At 38.6% G+C, this 19,410-nt stretch overlaps 1 protein-coding gene across 7 annotated transcripts in view; it reads right to left on the bottom strand.

Annotated features, from left to right (window-relative positions):
- The window catches only part of LOC135114884 (phosphatidylinositol polyphosphate 5-phosphatase type IV-like), an 18,915-nt gene extending 364 nt beyond the window's left edge, over positions 1-18,551 (bottom strand). The window contains exons 1-15 of one of the 7 annotated variants that reach the window (XM_064031089.1): positions 18,425-18,551; positions 16,064-16,216; positions 14,790-15,454; positions 12,163-12,795; positions 10,323-10,403; positions 8,617-8,735; positions 7,330-7,441; positions 7,112-7,222; positions 6,778-6,889; positions 6,444-6,527; positions 3,633-3,767; positions 3,372-3,530; positions 3,151-3,284; positions 2,859-2,974; positions 1-2,689 (exon numbers count right to left, since the gene is read on the bottom strand). The exon at positions 1-2,689 is cut by the window's left edge and continues 364 nt beyond it. In XM_064031089.1, the coding sequence (XP_063887159.1) occupies positions 2,581-2,689; positions 2,859-2,974; positions 3,151-3,284; positions 3,372-3,530; positions 3,633-3,767; positions 6,444-6,527; positions 6,778-6,889; positions 7,112-7,222; positions 7,330-7,441; positions 8,617-8,735; positions 10,323-10,403; positions 12,163-12,795; positions 14,790-15,454; positions 16,064-16,193 (2,700 nt within the window). In that variant the 5' untranslated portion in view covers positions 16,194-16,216; positions 18,425-18,551 and the 3' untranslated portion in view covers positions 1-2,580. Of the gene's footprint in view, positions 2,690-2,858; positions 2,975-3,150; positions 3,285-3,371; positions 3,531-3,632; positions 3,768-6,443; positions 6,528-6,777; positions 6,890-7,111; positions 7,223-7,329; positions 7,442-8,616; positions 8,736-10,322; positions 10,404-12,162; positions 12,796-13,841; positions 13,921-14,789; positions 15,455-16,063; positions 16,217-18,424 lie in introns of those variants that run through there. The other 6 variants (XM_064031091.1, XM_064031095.1, XM_064031092.1 and 3 more) reach the window with 6 other exon arrangements.
- Positions 18,552-19,410: the final 859 nt, after the last annotated feature.

Below are 19,410 nucleotides of genomic sequence, written 5' to 3'. Positions count from 1 at the left end.
AGAGAGAGAGAGAGAGAGAGAGAGAGAGAGAGAGAGAGAGAGAGAGAGAGAGAGAGCACAAATCCTCACCAGAAAGCTACACCAAATCTACCTTTCATACTGGAGTACCGAGTGCTGCCTTTTCCAAGTGTCACAACACATTTCAAGCTTTCTCCAGCATACTGTATTCCATTACAAACTCAAGAGGTAATCATGAAGAGAAGCAGGTAAATCATTAATAGAAACTCCCCAAGTATTCAAGGACAGCATATTACACTGATTGTCTTTTGATTTTCTAACACAAATAATTATTTTATCTACTTATTGCAGCAGATAATTCCAGCAATCATGGGCTAATTTGTAGTAAGTAGAAATAATACCCATGTAAGATGATAAAGTAAAATCAATCATATCTATCACCACCCTGGAGGTAAGCTGCATTACTTGCTTGTATTGACACTGACAAATGAGCACATTTCCCTGTCTACTGATTCACAAGACTATTGGAGCACATAAAGAAATAGCTACCTTGAACAATAAAATGGGTTCAAATATCATAACTATTAGATGCATACAGTCATAAATAGGAATCACATAATTAATTCCTTTTAAGCACATCTTAAGTAATATCTTCAGGTCATATAAGGATGGGTGCCAGGCTCACTGAAAACCATTAAGACTGCAAGTCACAACCAAAGCTCTCAGACAACACTGTACCAAGCTCACTGTACACAGAAGGACAGAGTTGTGTATTTCCCTACAAACTATTTGTGCAGATTCAATATTGGACAACAGAATTGTGGGAATACTTAGCATAAAGGCAAAATTCAATGTTCCCAGAATGCTCTTGTTTCATGTCATTTTGTGCAAGAACAGGGATGTGATTTAATAAAAAAAACATTGAGAAGGAAGGTGACATATATCATGATAAGAGGACTTGTTCAATATGATGCAAATTATCATCTTGAATGGCTACATTTTTTCTAAAATACATCTAGGAATTTTCTGTCTACAGAAAAAAAAAAGTAATTAAACCAATATCAACCCTTGGGATTCAATTACTGGTGTATAACATGCTACAGATATGGTTTTGATTATATAAATTTTAATTCTGTGGATCACAAATGTCAATTTATTACTCGTATATAATGTAAAACTACTTCATCCTGTAACATTGCACAGCCTCATATAATATCTATGAATTTTTCAATATTTTTAAAGTTTGCATTTTCACATACATATATGCATACCTTTGGTATTTGTTTTAAGGCACATGCATCTTATTCAACATGCCTAAAATGAACAGCTTTTATGGGCAGGAAAGCCACTAAGATTACAACACACAATGCGGGATAATTGCAGCTACTTGTGTAGCTCTGGAGCTCACCCACATCTCCAAGATTTGACCTGACCACTGTCAAGTCTGAACACTGACATCCTGAAAATCAAAACCAAAGATTGTTCAAACTGAGATCCGTAAATGTTGTTGTGATTACAGGAGTGACATGGGCCAGTGCCTCTAGCTATATACAAAAGGAGACATTTGAACCACATCCACATCCTCTTTGAGAATCTAGATTCACATAAAAGAACCTGAGAAGAAAAGCTGATCATGAAAGTGTAATGCCTCCTATTTCAAAACATACACAGACTGATGCAAAGGTGACCATGAGAAGTAGCAGCCAGGAGCTGAGCCCTAAGCAAAACACTCAAGGCACACACCACCACCAGTTGAGCCACAGTGACCACCAAATGCTGAGTGGACAGTGGTTGGCCTTGACTGTCCCACAACTACAAAAGCAGTATAGGAGGAAGTCTTTATAACATTGTACTCATAATTTCAATATTTATAATACTTTTTTCTTTTAGATTTCTGCAAAAAGCAAATGGTATGAAATCTGACATGAAAAACATTCAAAACACAAAAACACAACACAATAAAGATGAACAACATGCAGAATACTGCCTATCTTGCAGAATAAAGTATACATACAGTTTTCTAGCACAGTATTATGCAGACTTGTCACAACTGGCTGGTGCAAACACCTAACTTGCTCTGTGCATTTCTAACTCTACTTTTGAGATATTTAAGTAATATGTAGACTACAATGACCTGTAGTCTAGAGTACATGCCCAATGCACCACTTTGAAAACAAACTTTAAAAAAAGTGCTGCATATTATAAAATAAAAACATCTATGGACAAACAAATTTGGCACCATTAGAATTTTACACGTAGCTGAGAAAGCACAATTCTTTTTTGTTAAAAACTTCTAAAATCTAATCTCATACCTGTCATAACTTTCTTGTGACATAAGCTGCCAGTCATCAGGTCATGAGAGTGTGAATATCATTACCACTCATTGTGTTAGCATTTCTATGTGAATGTTGGGCAGCACCATACAACCAGATGTTTTGGCGCCAATACATAGTGCTATGAATATTACAAACTTTAAATACATAAAAATATCTTTATATAATTTGCATAATATATACAATAATAAATTTTATATATAATTTCAATATATTATTTTCTTATAACACATGGAAGATAAAATTCACCAAATATATAATCCTTTGAGAATCCTACAATGAACCTTTCCTACTGTACGGGACAGTTACGCAGCGCCGGCTGGTACAGGAACCTGCGCCGTCGACGCAGAGCCTCCAGGTAAACCTCACGATTGAAGACACCGGCAGCCAGGGGAATGCTGGAACACAAGGGACAGAGCTTCCATGGGCACCAATAACCCAACCTCCTTCTTGCAGGTGTTAGAACCAAGACATTTTCATTTCTAACATAAGTTATTCTCTTATTTCAACCAGTAAATCATGATTACATAAAACAGCAGGACAAAATAAGCAAGTTCCTCTACTTACTCATCTCTCCCTGGTCTGATCTTGCAGGTAAAGTGCCCCAGCACAGGTTTATGATCTGATGTCCTAAACAAGGGGCATGAAGCGTAACTGATGCAGTTGACATCCCCTCGCTTACTCTACAAAATGATCAACAGTGTTTTGTTTACCTTTGTAAATACTATAATTTAGTTTTCTCATGCAAATGTTAAAAATGAAGAATTATATGGTATTAATGGTGGCAGAGCTTTGCAATTCATTTCTTGTAAGAATTTTTTGGTAATTCATACACAAAGTGAAAACATACTGCTCTTACTTTGAAGAGGATCCTGTCGGTGTAGGATGGGACGCGCTGCTTTGAGGACGTGTCATAGTGGTCGGTGCCTGGGTCATACTTAAATGTTGGAGGAAAGTGAATGGTGCCTTCCTCAAACTCAGCAAAAGCTTCACCTATTGGAATTAGGATTAACATGAGAAAGGTAAACCCTTGAAATCAGCAGTGAGCAAAGATGGAAGATGAAGAGGAACACAACTCACCCTTCTTCCTGGCCTGTGAGAGTTGATCCCACTGAAGGAGGTGCTGATAAGTGTCAGGGGTGTCAGTCTTCAGACGCTCAAATACATGGTCACGATTCACAGCCAGTCGGAAGTTGAGGTCACCCAACCAGAAGACACAGTCATAGCGATGGGTCACATCTGTCAAACATCATATGCACACTGAAAAGATCTTACTTGTATACTCTCATCTTATCCTTAATTTATTCATGTATGTTGCTGTGACAGCAGCAGCACACTTACCTTTGTGCTTGATCTTGGTGGGCAGGAGGCGAGGGATGTCAAGAGACCGAGAGATGCTGCGGAAGTTTTGGATCCTTAGAGCCTGCTTCTCCTCATGAGCCGTGAGATGAGAGTTGATGAAGAGCATTCTTGTTCCTGAAGCAGAGAACAGTGTCAGAAATAACACCCTGCCAATCCTTTTCCTCAGTGGAAACTCTTGCCATAAATATCTTTGTAAAACAACTTTTAGCTAGGCGAATGCTAATGATTTTCATATTCTCAAAATTATAATATTGAAAATACAGAAAGAACAGAAGGAAAGCCTTTAAGGTATATAAAGAAGTGGTTATTTCTCTACCTCTGTAAATTTCATTATAATGAAAATATGCAGCAACCTGCAAAGGAAAACATTATACCTCTGAAGCTTTCACCCAAGGAGCTGAACACTCACAAGAGTAAGAGAACATGCATCCTGATCCCCAACCAGCACATCACACCACACTGCAGCACAACAGAGCACAGCACAGTCACCACACCACAGGCACTTGTATACTCACATTTAACAATGAAAGGTGGACACCGAAAATATTCATCAAAATATTCCTAGCATTTATATTTGAAGACACCATAAACCAGAGTATAACAATAAGAGGAAGAAACAACCACACAGATATTACTTAATATATAGTGAAGGGTCTACAACAACATTCAGCCAAGGAGACTATAAAGTCAGTGTGTATGATCGTTACACACAAGGCACCATAACAAGTACCTTTACTCACAAGTTCCAGTGCCCAGATTAGCAAGTTTGTGGGTGACAGCAAACACTCTACCTGTATGTACTCTGGACAACACACACTTGGGCAGTATATTTTTCACATGCATTATATAATACTTTAGATCAAAATTTCCTCTGAACATTTATACAGGGTGTAACATGAGTTTCTGCAAATACTGAAAGATGTGAAAGAACATGTAATTCTAAGTAGAAAATGTTCTATACACGTTCACTTTAAGGCTTTGTTTACCTGTCAGAGGAGCTGAAAATGTATGGGACTTGCAGCTGTGCTCTGTGTGTAGCTATGAGGTGACAGACACACGGTTGCATTGTTGCAGCCTCACTTGGTCAAATTAAGAATGGTTTAATCTTATTTTTTTTGCAAGCTGTAGAATATTACAGTATCTTACAACAAGACAAATGGTATTAAAAAGCATGTAATTTACCGATAAGTATTACACGACAACATTATTGTGGTGATTAAAAATATTCCTGTAAAATGCAACGTGGCATCATCAAAATGAGGGATGAAGGGGGGAGCGAGTCCAAGCAACCTTGAAAACAGCTGAGTGATGATGCCATGTAGCATTTTACAGGAGTACTTTTAATCACCACAATAATGTTGTCATGTAATGCTTATCAGTAAATGACGTGCTTTTTAATACCATTTGTCTTGTAATAAGGTACTGTAATATTCCACAGCTTGCAAAAAATAAGATTAAACTATTCATAATTTGACCAAGTGGCACCTCCAAGGCTGTGACAGTGCAACCATCTGTCCGTCATCTCATAGTTACATGCAGAGCACAGCCGCGAGTCCCATACATTTTTCAACTCCTCTGATGGGTAAACAAAGCCTTAAAATGCATATGTGTATAGAACATTTTCTACTTAGAATTACACATTCTTTCACCTCTTTCAGTATTTGCAGAAACTCGCATTACACCCTGTATACTCGTACCTCATCGCTTATCAAACAGATATTTACAAAGCAGTGTTTTGACTATTGTAGTTATGAATATCTTCATCACCACAAGAAAAAATAATCACTATCCTTCAGTAATTATCCACAAACAGCTGAAAAAAGAGATCTACACAGACTCTACTGCAATCACCTCCACCCACACCACCACCCTCCACAAGTTACTACACCAAAAAACAACAAATACCCACACTCACAGCACACTTAACTTCATCATCTGCAGGCTAGTGCAGTACCAGTCCACATTGCATGGCATCATTTCTTACTTCATTACTTTGAAAATATTTTACACAACTCACAGCAGCAAGTTCTTATAAAGATCATGCAATGTACAGTCATTTATAAATAGATACATAATGACTGACAGGAGACCAAACTTACAATACTAAACGTAACAGCCACACAACTTGCTGTACAGCCAGTTGATACAGTTGCTGTTCACAAGCCAAACAACATAGTTACAAATAACCATTGTAATGCGTCTCATTTAGGTCTTTTTTGCACTCACAACTGAACTGAAGGTTGTTGTTGCCTGGCTGGTCATGGAGTTGCCAGCAGTGTCTTTCCTGCCCACTCACATACAGAAGAGATAGGCACTGCACAATTGGGCTACACAAGAGGCAATACCAAGGGTTGACAATTTGAACTGCATTTTAGATGCATTTCAGAAGACAATGGTAAGTGTTATATTTGCTAGTTTAGGCATGACAAAAGTACATTAGGTATTATGGAGATTTTTTTGGTCATAACAAAGAATTAAAAACTGACATCAATAGCACACATGTCTGAAAAAGCCACAAACTCCCATAATCCTAGTTCTTCAAATCAGCATGAGTTCTGTTGCTACAGGTAACCAGTGTGGTGTAACTTTATCACTTGCATCGCACTCCCATTTGGTTTTCCTCACATACTGAGCTTCACAATGCAACTACACCAGGAAGATAATGTGAAAAGTACGATGTAAACCTGAACACAAAGAATAGAAAAGGTGCTTAAGATTTCTACTGTGCAGTGATATTTTTTAGTGAGAAGATTTCTAAACATAATGTAATGGTTTAAAGACATTACTCACCAAAAAACTGGAAGCCTATAGCCATTCCACCCTTGGTCTTGTAGGCAATGCCAGGACGAAGGCTGTAAGTGGCATCCTCAGGTACTGAGCAGCACACCAAGGAAACATGAGAAAATGAGCATCAAATAGGAAGCAATTCAAGTAGACTATCTTTAAGAAGTGAACTATTATGAATATATAAATTAAATTCATGTGGTGGCCAGTCAAGGATGATATTTCTAATCACAAGAGCAATCACAGCTACTACCACCAAGCCATCCACCTTTTAGAGTATGTATAAATTTTCCTGACATCAGTGAAGCAGAAATCATTCAACACCATAATAAACACCAACCTGAACAGAACCAAACAAGGTCCCTGCGTAGAAAAATGGTGAGGTGCAGGACCCCAAATATTGCTGAAGTAAAGAGAACATGTGAGGGACCGATGGTTGCCTGCAGGCGTACCTGTGGGATGTGTCAGGATCAATATGCAATGCTCTGTAATCAAGGAGGATATTACATGCTGCCTAATTCTTTTCCTAACATATGACTGTGAGGTTTTTACTTCCTTCAATCACAAACTCAGTGAATGATATGATACAAAGGAATGATGCTTCGTGATAGTTCAAAATCTGACACAGATTATAATGCTGATGAGTTTTTTCTCCTCAGAGGCAGCTGACATACCTCCCACTCTGAGCGGCTTCCCCCTGACTCCTGTGTCCCCAAAACAAACATATCTGGCATGTGCTCCATCTCATCGGGGAGGAGGAACGCTTCCAGATTTCCTGGAGGTTCCTGCAAAGATATATGTGCAGTATTACACTCTTTTTGTCACAACACCAATGATCAGCTGATAATATTAAAGATAAGATACCTGAGAGAGAAAAGTATATCCTGCCCACCTTGCCATTCATGTTCCAGGTGGCAATGAAAAGGTTTATGGTGCGGTTGGGAAAGTAGCGGTCCAGCTCAGAGGCTCCGAGAAGGCTGTTTAGTCCCCCAAACAGGTAGTTCCTGAAAAGGGCATATGTTGCTTATGACCAAATTTAATAGTGTAATCTTATGAATGAAGGTGAACATGTGATACAGAAGGTGGTCATGAAGAGAGAGAAAGAAAACAAGAGATTTTATCAGTGATGTGATTTAATATGAATGGTTATCACTACAGTCATGTGGAAGGAGACCGGAATAATTAGGTGGTTGGAGTTTGGATAAAGGGAGTTTGTCAAGAAGTGTTACCCACCCACTGATGGAATTGAGTTTTGTAAGTAAAGATTATATGAATAATTCATATGTGACATTCACACAGGCAAAATAGTGAATGGAAGACAGCAGTAAGAGTGGCACGCAAGTGCATGAAATACAGATACAAACTTTGTTTATCATTTCCTTAATGTGTGTTGTACTTTTCCATTAAGGAAATAAATAATATACCAAACGAATTATTGAGAGAAAAAAAGTATTAATGTAATGCAGAGCAACAATAAAATTTTGTTGAAATACATGACAAATAACAATGAAGGCTAACTAACAACACAACGCCATTACTCACATCAGACTACATTCTGACATCAGTGTAAAGCACCAAATATTGCATAGTTACAAGATGTGGTTGGATGGAGCAAAATTTGGACTGTGAATTGGTCCTTATATCTACACAATACTACGTAAGATTTTAGCGACTTCAAACTTCAAATTCTAGCTTCAATAAGAAACTCTAACATAAGTTGCGTGCTTTTTACTTTACTAAATAAAATATGAAATACATTTACTCGTGCTAAATAAAATTCTCAAGAGGTGGCGCCAAAATGAGTACGTCCCTTTGCACTCTGCATCTTCATTAATGAACAAGAACAGTAAACAAGATACCAGTTTTTTTTAAATAAATGACAAAATGCCATCAATACATTTTGCATTTACCTCCCCAATTGAGGGATTACTTTTGCCTCCTCTTAGTCTCCAAACAGCTTCCACTTCACTGTCCTATTCATCTATGATACAGTGTTACCACCAACCTTCAGAACAGCTCATCATGTGCAACAGTATTTCTACATTCAAGAAGCAAGTCCACAAGCCTACAGAGCCACAAACTACTAAGCACTACACATGTATGACCTACAAGCCTACTAAACATGTTGTCACGTACACACAAGCTCTGAAGAATGGCTTAACTTTAAAGGACAACTTACTTTTTCTTGGCATCTAGTGGTGAAATAATAGGCAGGCCATAAGAGACACCAATGTTGTTGAGTTCATCTAAAGAGGCTGAGCGACACCCCTGAAGTGATGCTGCAGGAACACTATGATCCTACAAACCCAAAGGACACAACACAGGCCATTAGTGCGGCTTTCCAGGGTTACCGCCGGGCACACAGATAGAGCCACTACGGTGGAGCAATGCTATTATTCATCCTGAAGGAGATGTAAGACTTAAAAGGAGTTAAACTAAAAGCATTAGCAAGAGTCAAGTGCCAAACTGATTTTCACAAAGCAGAGCTCATTAAAGAATTAGGCAGTGTGCTAATATGCAAAATTTTTCCATTTCTAGGTTGCATAAGTCAAATGAAATATGAATTTTAAACTAGCATCTGACAGTATTCATTGTTTATACTGCAGGAAACTACATAGATAAAATTCTCAAATCACATGAACTTATGAGAAATCAAAACTAGTCAATAATCAGTGCTATCAATAGCTGCAAAAAAGATCCATTTATGCATAAACTACCTATACACAAAAAGTGATGATCTGATATATTAACTTATAACTGAAGAGAAAAGGAAACACATACAAGTAAACTCTATTTGAAGACTGTATAAAGGTGAGGAAATGAGGCACTAGAAATGAGTCGCCTGGGGGAACACTATATGTATATCGTAGTGACATTGGGAAACATGGGGAAGTGATATTGCTCAGGATACAAGTGATATACAAGATAACAAGTGAGGGAGAGAGTGGAGAGATGGAGGGAACAGATCACCTAGAAATGGTTTGAAAGGAAGTATACAGACAAGATACAGTAGTTCACAAGTTGCAAGATTTCATTCATGGGTAAGCACATCAAGAAAATCATTCATGACATGACATGAGAGGACAAAGTGATCAAACAAAAGAAGGAAGATCCCCAGAAGAGAAAGCAAGTACATACTACGGGATGCAAGGAATGTATGCTTGGAAAGGAGCACCAGGAAACTTGTGTCATGACCATCTCTTTGGAGCAAGTTTCCTTTTGGAGTAAGGCATGTACAGTCTAGGTCAAAAGTCTGTATTCACCTTGTGCTTTGTGAGTGTAGTAATAAAAATGTTACATATAACACTTAAGCTGTTTCTTCATTGCCAACCCAGTGAGAGAATGGTGGGTTCAGCTTCTCTGCCTTCTACCTTAAACATGAGTTTCTTGATTTCTTTACATCTCCTGTCAGTTGTCAGGTTTCATAAGGAGACTGTCAGCAGATCAGTGGACTTGAGATTGAAGGAAAATGCTAAATGTATTGAAAAAGATTGTGGGGTCATTAATAGACTTTTGAAACTGACTGTACAACATGGTAGTGAATGTACTGTTTGGTTCCTGGATGAAATAACAGATGCAGAACAAATGGATAATCAGACAAAAAGAAACAAACTTGAAAGAATGAGAACCAACAAAATCACAAACAGGTAATCAAATAGAAGGAAACAAACTTGAAAGAATAAGAACTGACAAAACCAAAGTGGGGAATCAGATGAATGAAATGACCCCATGTTGAACACAGGCATCCCAGGCAACATGAACACCACAGCACAGCACACTCTGACCATTCAGCACAAGACCACAGACTGAAATATGATCTGTAAGTATTTGTGTGTCTCTGATTTCATGAACTCAGATGGTGAGAGGTGCCCACCAGCCACGTACCTCGGAGTGCTCACTGTCAGCGGGACTTCTGGGGATCTTGTAGGCGTACCAGGAGGGGGAGCGGTTGAGACGGTTTTGTTCCTGGTGTGGAAGAAGTTAGCTAAGAACTCTGTCTGGCATGTGAACTAAAAGGCTCAAATGTTAAAAACTCCAACTTCTATTATATCTTTCTTTCATTTCTATGCTTGCAAATTCTGGGATAAAGCTTATATCATTCACTGGTAAAAAAAATACCTATATATAAAATAACATATAATTAGTCTTATGCATTCAATGATTAGTGAGAAAAAGACAAAGGGTAATACAGATACATGAACAAATGCAATAAACTCTACATCAAATTCCTTTACAAAATTTCATAGACTTTAAAGTGACATTTGTCTTAGCATTCTCCTACAACAATGTAAAATTAACTGTTCAAATTAAGCAGATATGAAATGTTAAATGAGGTAAGTGAACTTACATATTGTACCTTCATAATTGAGTTACAACATTACATACACACATACTGGCAGAATGTAGCAAGAGTACTCTGACATGCAATACTCAAAAAGCAAGAAAATGTACACCAGTGAATGTTTCTCTTAAACACCACATCCTACATGACTGTATCAAGGAAATATTAGGGGACATTAGGGATGCAACGAGGACACAAGCAGGGAGCATTTTAACACTTCAGGAAATCAAGAACAAATTTAAATGAACTATCAGTGTTTTCTTTTGTACACATTCTTTGATAAATTTGAAAATCATGCTAACTTAACTGATTATTGTCATAACATAGGTAGAGGATGTGCATGTCTCTTAAAAAATATAAATAAATAAATAAATAAAAACCTATTTCCTCTCTTAAATATAAATGATCTAATTAGTAATCATGTGTATGTAGCCATGCAAACAAAGGGAGGCAGTACAAACATTAGGGCGTTCAAAACAGCTCAGGACTTGCACTCAATCACTCATTAAACAAGGCGATGAATTTTAAGGAAAATACAAAATGGGTTTGAGACAAATAACACTGGTTCAGAGTCACACCAGCAAGGCTTTACAAGGTAACCAGTGAACTATACTATTTCTCAATATAAAACTGTCTTACCATACCAATGAAAACTGATATGAAAGACATGACTCCAACTTATTTTTGGAAGTTTAGGTGGCCTGCAAGTAACCAAATCAGTAGATGCATGAAGAAGCAAAAGATAAGCTACTTGATGTGGTTCATTAAGTGCCAAACTCAGGCATTGAAATGTTTTCCATACCATTCCATTCCGTAATGTTGATGCGAGAGGAAGAGAGGTAACTGAGTAAGAAACATATGCATATACGTGGCAATCAACTATGTCATGATTACTAGTTCAAAATGTGGATAAAACAATTATTCCTAATAATAAAAACTGCCTAACATGCAGAGATGCTTAAAATGGTAATTGTAACTCTCATTTGTTCATTACTTATGTACATCTCCTTCTAGTGGATAATAATATGCTTCTCTTGAAGCATCTACAAACTCGACCCTGAATGATTCTGTTGGATTTAAACTTCCATGGAAAATTGATGAGCCATGCAAATAAATGCCACTAAGCCTGAATTCCAATATAGTCATGATATGAGGTCTGATATGTGTGATGACCTCACAGAAGTGAGTTGAGTGATACTAACAGTGGTAAAATTCAAATGTAGCTAAACCTTGCAGCAACTAGAATACTGTCACCACACAATTCTTTTCATGACTTACTTTTAAATCTAATCTAAAAAAAAAAAAAAAAAAAAAAAAAAAAAAATGCACTTAAACTATACTTGGGTAGACTAGTATTACAAGACTAATAGGAGTGCCACCTACCAATGCTGGGTGGTGATACGATGCCTCAATCTCAAACACACCATCATCATCATTCATCAGGCTGTATGGCGCTGAACTGGCATGCTTTAAGGTAGGGGAACCGCAGTCCGCCTCAAGGATATATACACTTCTTTGGCCAATCTTCTTTCTGGCTTTTTTCCCTTCCGTTGCATGTGACTTCTCTCTACTTCTAACATTTCTGGAGCTACTGTCTGACATTTCACTACTGGCACCTGAAGCCTTGCTACTAGTGCTAGGTTGCTTAGTATGGGTGGTAGGGAGAGCAGCACCAAACCCATTCTCCAAACAGTTGGAATCTGGTGGGTCAGAGGAAACACAGCTTGGACTAGACACACTTGGTGAATGGTCAAACTCAGCAGGATCAAGGGTGAAGACAACGGAGCCACTAGGGTTTGGGGATGCACAAGTGACAGGGGATTCGTGGGAGTCTTTTCTGTGTTTCTTGACAGTCTCCCTAAAGGCAGTTCTTCTCACAAGCTTGGGAGACTGAGTGTGCATCTGGTCAGTCCTAGAGGTGGAGGCAGTGAGGGGGGTGAGGGGAACACTCCCATTTACCTCAGACTCAGAAGCTGAAGACTTGGAGCTGCTCTTCTCTGACTGAGCTTCACTCTTCTGTGCAGTGCAATGTTTGTGAGAAATAGGGAATTAATAAAGTTATGAAGTTTTCTATGTAACAGTTTTCACATTCAGTGTGTGAAATTACACAGACTAACTTTGCCTATGAATTGGGTGTAGTATAATGTAGACAATGTCCACTAAAAAGTTATTTCTCCAACATTTTTTACTTGGTAATTTGAGATAATAGTTAAGTCAAGTTAGAAATTAGAAAAATAATAATGTTACTGGGATGCATATCATTATCAAATTGTTATGTACATAAGTGTGTGTGTGTGTGTGTGTGTGTGTGTGTGTGTGTGTGTGTGTGTGTGTGTGTGTGTGTGTGTGTGTGTGTGTGTGTGTGTGTGTGTGTGTGTGTGTGTGTGTGTGTGTGTGTGTGTGTGTGTGTGTGTGTGTGCACAAAAGTCTGAGTGTGTCAACATGGCCAGTGGTAATTAGGCTGTGCTGACCCAAAGTGAAACCCTGTGTGTCTGACACAACCACACTACTGCACATCTGACAATATTAACCATGGACTCTTGCCAAGATGATGTTAAGTCATTCACTTGCAATACTATCAATATCCTAAACATGTTCCAGGCAATGGTTTATGACAAGAATGAATACATCAATTAAATCAACTCCACATGCACTATAACTTTTAAGAGAAATTCCCTTGATTCCCTTCCAAGGCCAGTGGTGGGTCCACACCAAAATAAACTCCCAGCAAAATGCAATGAATTTATGTTTCTGAATGATCCAAGATGACTAAGACACTTCCAATATGTAAAACAGAACACAATAAAATAAAATCACTATACATATAAAATGCATAAAGCAATTTTTAAACTTATCTGTGAAATAGTTTCCTTATCTGAAGGAAACAAATGTCTGTAGAAGATTCTGGCACCACACTCACCAAACTGAGCACAGTTAAACACTTTGATAATGGACCACAGCACTACCCTCCACTTCCAATTAGTGTAACACACAATGCACTTAGTATTAACACACTAACACCCCATTCCACTGTAATGTGCTTAAACTATGATTATCCAAACCCGCTTGATCCTAGGGAAGGGATCCATGCCTGGGGGAGTGTGTTGCCAGACTGAGGCTGGAGGCGTGAAGGCCACACAGCTGACAACATAGATAGTCGGGTCATGTTTCAGAGAAAAGTGAAAGTTGATCCCAAAACAGAATACCAAACGTGTGTGACCTTGTTTTCTGTCACGTGAGGTGAAAAGGGATGAATGACAGTGGGAAATAAATACCATATTCACATGTGTAAGAATGAACATTACTAACATATACTGAAAGAGAAATGCATGCACTGGTGACAAATGGTCAATCTAGAGAAAAAACAAAAATAATATAAATAAATACTAATATTTCTTCAAAGATAAAGTTAGACTGGACATCTATCATGCATACAATAAGAATGCTGGTCCATCTAGTGCACTACTTATATATTGTATAGGTAGCTAAATAAAAAAATTATATATATATATATATATATATATATATATATATATATATATATATATATATATATATATATATATATATATATATATATATATATATATATATATATATATATATATATATATATATATATATATATATATATATATATATATATATATATATATAATATCATAGCTTCTCAGGGCTTTCTTTAATGTATAGCTGCACAAATTCTGTAACTTTTTGTTTTAAAAGGCAAAGGTCATAGATCAGACAGCTTAATCAAGTTATAAAAAAGAAGGAAAGAAAAAGAAAAAAAAAAATATAAGCAACCCAAGTCACCTCAGTGCACATGAGTAAAAGGTATGAATACCAAGCCATGACACCACCAAGTGAGGTGAAGACTAATCTATTTTTAACATTTCATGCTTTGAAGACTCCCCAGAATAAAAATCTAGTCAAATTGGTTAAAAAAAGCCTTGTCCAGCCCTGACAGCACAGACAAAGAAGTGTTCCCAGCTGGAGGCTCCTGTCATTACCTGCACCATGGAGGCGGGCTGTGCTGGGAAGAGACACACATTGTGCACCTGGTTGAGGGCTTCTGTAAAGCGAGTCATGGAGCTGGAGCGCTTCACCTGTGGGGGCACCAGCTGAGCACGGTGGGACAAGAGAGGTGACAGCTTCTTGAGTGCACCACCAACTGGGGCATCCTTCCCAGCCTTGAGTGTCTTGGAGGTCATGGTGGCAGTGACTTGCCCATCTAAATGCTCACCTCCGCAGATGGAGTTCCTGCTGGCTGTCATTGGACATGACTGGGTACCTCTCACACCGGACTTTGTGTTTCTAATGAAGTCTGGGTCACTACACGGCACGTGGCCAAGACCGGCAGAGTCCAAGGAGAGTGCATCCTCCTGAACACCCCTCGCCCTGCGGTCCCCATGCTGCTGTTGCTGCTGGTGTTGTTGCTGTTGTTGCTGCTGCTGCTGCTGTCCACTGAGCTCTGATACATTCATCTTGTTGGGCAGGAGGGTGACTACTGCCGTGCCCTGTCTGCTGAGGTTGCGCAGAGGTGATGCCTGCTGATCTGAAGGGGAGTCTGATGCTCTCTGAGAGGCAGAGCTGCTGGTGTCTGGGGAAAGTGTTGGGAAGGAGGGAGTGACAGTGACTAGAGGAACTACAAGTGGATTGGAAGATGTTAATTTGTCTGGATTATTAGTGGACACCAGCAGAAGACAGAATGCTAATTACTAGATACACCACACTCCCAATCTATTTGTCTATAGATATAAAAATGAATATGCAAAAATGCAGCTACCTGTACCTCTTTACATCTCTATATCAAGATATTAAGAGCATGGGATCTTTCATTCAATAGGTTTTGAGAATAACAGTCTAGTGATGCCTTAATAAATACCATTAATACTTACTGGCAGCTTGATTAGCACTGTTTAAATCTACAGACAGATGCCACCCTAGGTATTTGAGGACTATATTTCCAAACATTTTGATGTCTTATCTTAATAATTTCAATGGACTCTAGTGGAAATGACTGGGATTTTCAAGGGTGTTTTTATGATTCTAGTGACTATTTAACATGTATTCTGCATCATGGATTGGAAATAGAACAAAAAAACATCCAAATAATTTTTGTGACATTTGAAAAAATGTCCTGATGTGAGAATAAGGGAGTTATGAATACAAGCTTAAAACACACACAAACAAACAAACAAACACACACACACACACACACACACACACACACACACACACACACACACACACACACACACACACACACACAAAATACCCTCACCATCCTTTTCATCAGACTTTCCCTCAAGCACGTGCAGGTTACTCAAGCTGTTTGATAAGGTGTGGTTCTTAGCCCTCCTAGCCAAGCCCTTCTTCTTGCTGCTTCCTTCATTGTGGCTGGTCGAGTCCATTCAGCCTGGCACCTCCTGCAGGCCTAGTGGAGGGAGTGACATGACTAGTCTATGTGTCTGTTACTACTATTCACTCCACCAATTCTCCTTGGGGACCAGACCTACACTAGCTTCCTGTCAATACTGTTCCATGCATTCCTGTTCCACCTGACCTACTAAATGTTCCTCCACTACACTAAATATCTCACTATCACATCTCACCATGCATGGTAAAAATTGTCTTGGATCACAGAAGACTGCCACCCCAGTTTACCTACTTGAAGATGAGCCATGCCACTTTTACTCACGTGAAGATAAGCCATTCCAATTTTACACATATGGTTAACTTGGTTATTACTTGGTTAGGCATAGATAGGTTAGGTTAGATTAAGTTTAGTTAGGTAAGATACAGGAATTCTACACTAATACACCAAGATAAACATGAAACAGCTTCCTTTCCTTTCATTTTTTTCCATAACCACTGGTCAAATTAACTTTCATTAGGTTCAATAAGATTAAAATAAAAAGTCTATTCCAATGCATCAAGATGGAACATTAAATATCTTACTTCTCCCTTTCTCTAACTCATCACTAATGGATAGGCTGGATAAGTTAGGTTAAACTAAGTTAGATACAAGGAGCATGCAATAACATAATACCACAGCCTAAATAAAAACAAGAAACAACCTATAAATTGGCCTGTATAAATTGCTGAAAGTCCCCCAAAATACCAGAGCCTAAATATATTGTTACAGCAGCAAAAGACAGAGGCTGTGTGGGTGTGATGTACAGTGTGATGAGGGGTGTTGCTACAGTGTGGGCACAGGGTCACACCTGTCAGCCCCTGCTTTCCCGGCCACATACAGCAACTGTGGCACAGATAACTATGCCCTGTTCTCTAGTGAGGAAATATATGCCTGTGATGTGCATGTCCTTCTTGTCTCACTCCACTACTACACTGATTCCTTTGAGTTGCTTCAACCAGCATCGTGGCACCTGTTGACGAGTGTATGAGTTGCTGCCTGTGCAGGTAAAAGTTTTACTAGTGGCTAGTCACCTGTGGGCAGTGCTGTAAGTGATGAGTGCCACAACAATATAAACAGGCTAACATGATTGCTCTTTTTATAAGTGGCATGGATAGCAAAAACTCAGAAGTCTCCAATACTTACCAGGGTGGTGGTAATGGTGCCAATTCCAGAGGTAATAAAAATGTTAGTTATAAGGTTAAAACCACATAAAATATCCTTGTTATCCTTGTTTCAACTTGTCTTTGTCTACACTGCAGGATGATGATTATTATGACAGGATTTATGATGGTTCTTACAAAACTGAATATGAGTAATAAAGTAATAACATTTGATAATTTATTGATATATTACTTTTTGCAGGTTGTGAATGGTGAGAATTATGATACACCAAGTCCTCAAAAGGTGACACTACTGAGTACTTGAAACTTTGAGTTATGATGTACAATACTGAGTCTTCAAAAGGTTGTGTTACAGAATTCTTGAAAATGTGAGAGTTATGATGTAAAAGCCTCCTAATATTCTACTTACTAACATTAACTCTTTACTTTTCATAAATGTACCAAGTGGTCACATCACCAGCATTTCATAAAAGCCTTGCTAAGTATCACATCACCTGGATTGAACTTAAATATCCTCAAGAAGATCTGCCACCCCATTCTCACTCACATGAACACCGATCACCACAAGTGTAGTTGGGGTGGCGAAGCTTCGTGTGATCCATTATCTCCCTGACATACCTACCAACACGTAACTTCTAATGGACTGGCATACCTGCAGAACTGAGCTACCCGGTATTTTACAGCCGGTTTCTTCTACTTCCTTGACTAGCCAGATTAACAGGGTAGCCAACCAGGTGAGTAAACACATCTCTAGATTTTGTTTGGCCAGATTAACAAACTCACAAATCAACCTTGAATTGGGTTATGGATGGCAGCCCTGCCGGAACACCTACCACCACCTGCCTCGCTAGGAATACTGGCATAATGCAATCACACCATGCAATCCTATTTCAAACAAGTAACTCCATGCTGGTAATGGGAACACAGGAACACGGAGACAATGACCTCCACGCAGTAGACAGTAAACATCAAAACCACCTGGATGACGGCAAAGGGAATCAATCATGTGGGTGCTGAGCTGTCTCGCCGATCAATGAACACATGAATGTGAAGCAAGGGAGGGAAACAAGTCCTTACGTCTAGAGAAACAGGTCAAACCACTCACCCATGTACGCTGGGGGCCTGAGCACCCTGGCAGCGGCACCTCACAACTCAACTCGGTGACTGTTTACATCGGCAGGCAGCTCCTCCTCCACCCCGCCCCTCACCTCCCCTTCTCCTCTCCCTCTTCCCTCCACGGCAAACTTCTATTATTCGCATTTATTCACTATTATTAAGGGTTTCCTACAGTTTACCTTCTCATTTACTGTATCCTTAATTAATCTAGATTTATGTTTAAATAATTTAGGTGTTAGTAATTATGGAGCCCTTTTGGATGTTACGGAATACTTACACCAGCTTCTTTCATTGATCCAGGTTAGTGTTTATTTAAATAAGCTGTATATTAGTAGTTATGGAGCCCTTTTAGATTCTTTGGATCAGACACTCATACAAATCCCATACGAAAATTAAGAGAGGAAAAAAAAAATCATAAAGAAAACACTCCAACGATGATTTCTTGTTTCGCTCTATAAAAATACGTAACAACATCCATTTTTATCCAGTACAATAGTCTTTAGTTTGTTATGTTCTAAATAATGTTGAGCTGCTTGTATTCCTTTCTCAGTATAGTCCAAGGAACGTATGAAATATTATGAAGAGTACTTGGTATAGTTTTTTTGCATACGGTGACGCCTAAAAGTCTGCGTCATTAAGCGCCAACAGTCTACTTTATGTATTTTGTTACCTTAGAGCGGAGTGATATCTGATTCTACCTTAGCTTTATCAGGAGATAAAACACAGCAGGTATAATTTAAAATATTCGTTAACAACAAACATAAAACACATTCTATCGTATTTCCTAACAAGAAAAAAAAAAAAAAAAAAAAAGACGGAAGAACAAAAACCACACGCGGAAAAACACGAGTTGCGTCTTTCCTGCTAAAAATGGCACAGCTATATTGAGAATGAAATCTACGTCTTCGTGTGTAGTGACCCGCCAAGATGTTTGGCAGGTGGCACGGCAGATTGGGAACACAGCAAAAGTAATTC

This window comes from Scylla paramamosain, chromosome 28, assembly GCF_035594125.1.
Source record: "Scylla paramamosain isolate STU-SP2022 chromosome 28, ASM3559412v1, whole genome shotgun sequence".
NCBI classification, from domain to species: Eukaryota; Metazoa; Arthropoda; class Malacostraca; order Decapoda; family Portunidae; genus Scylla; species Scylla paramamosain.
The sequence above is the reverse complement of the archived record's forward strand: the minus strand, read 5'-3'. Positions and strand labels throughout refer to the sequence as shown.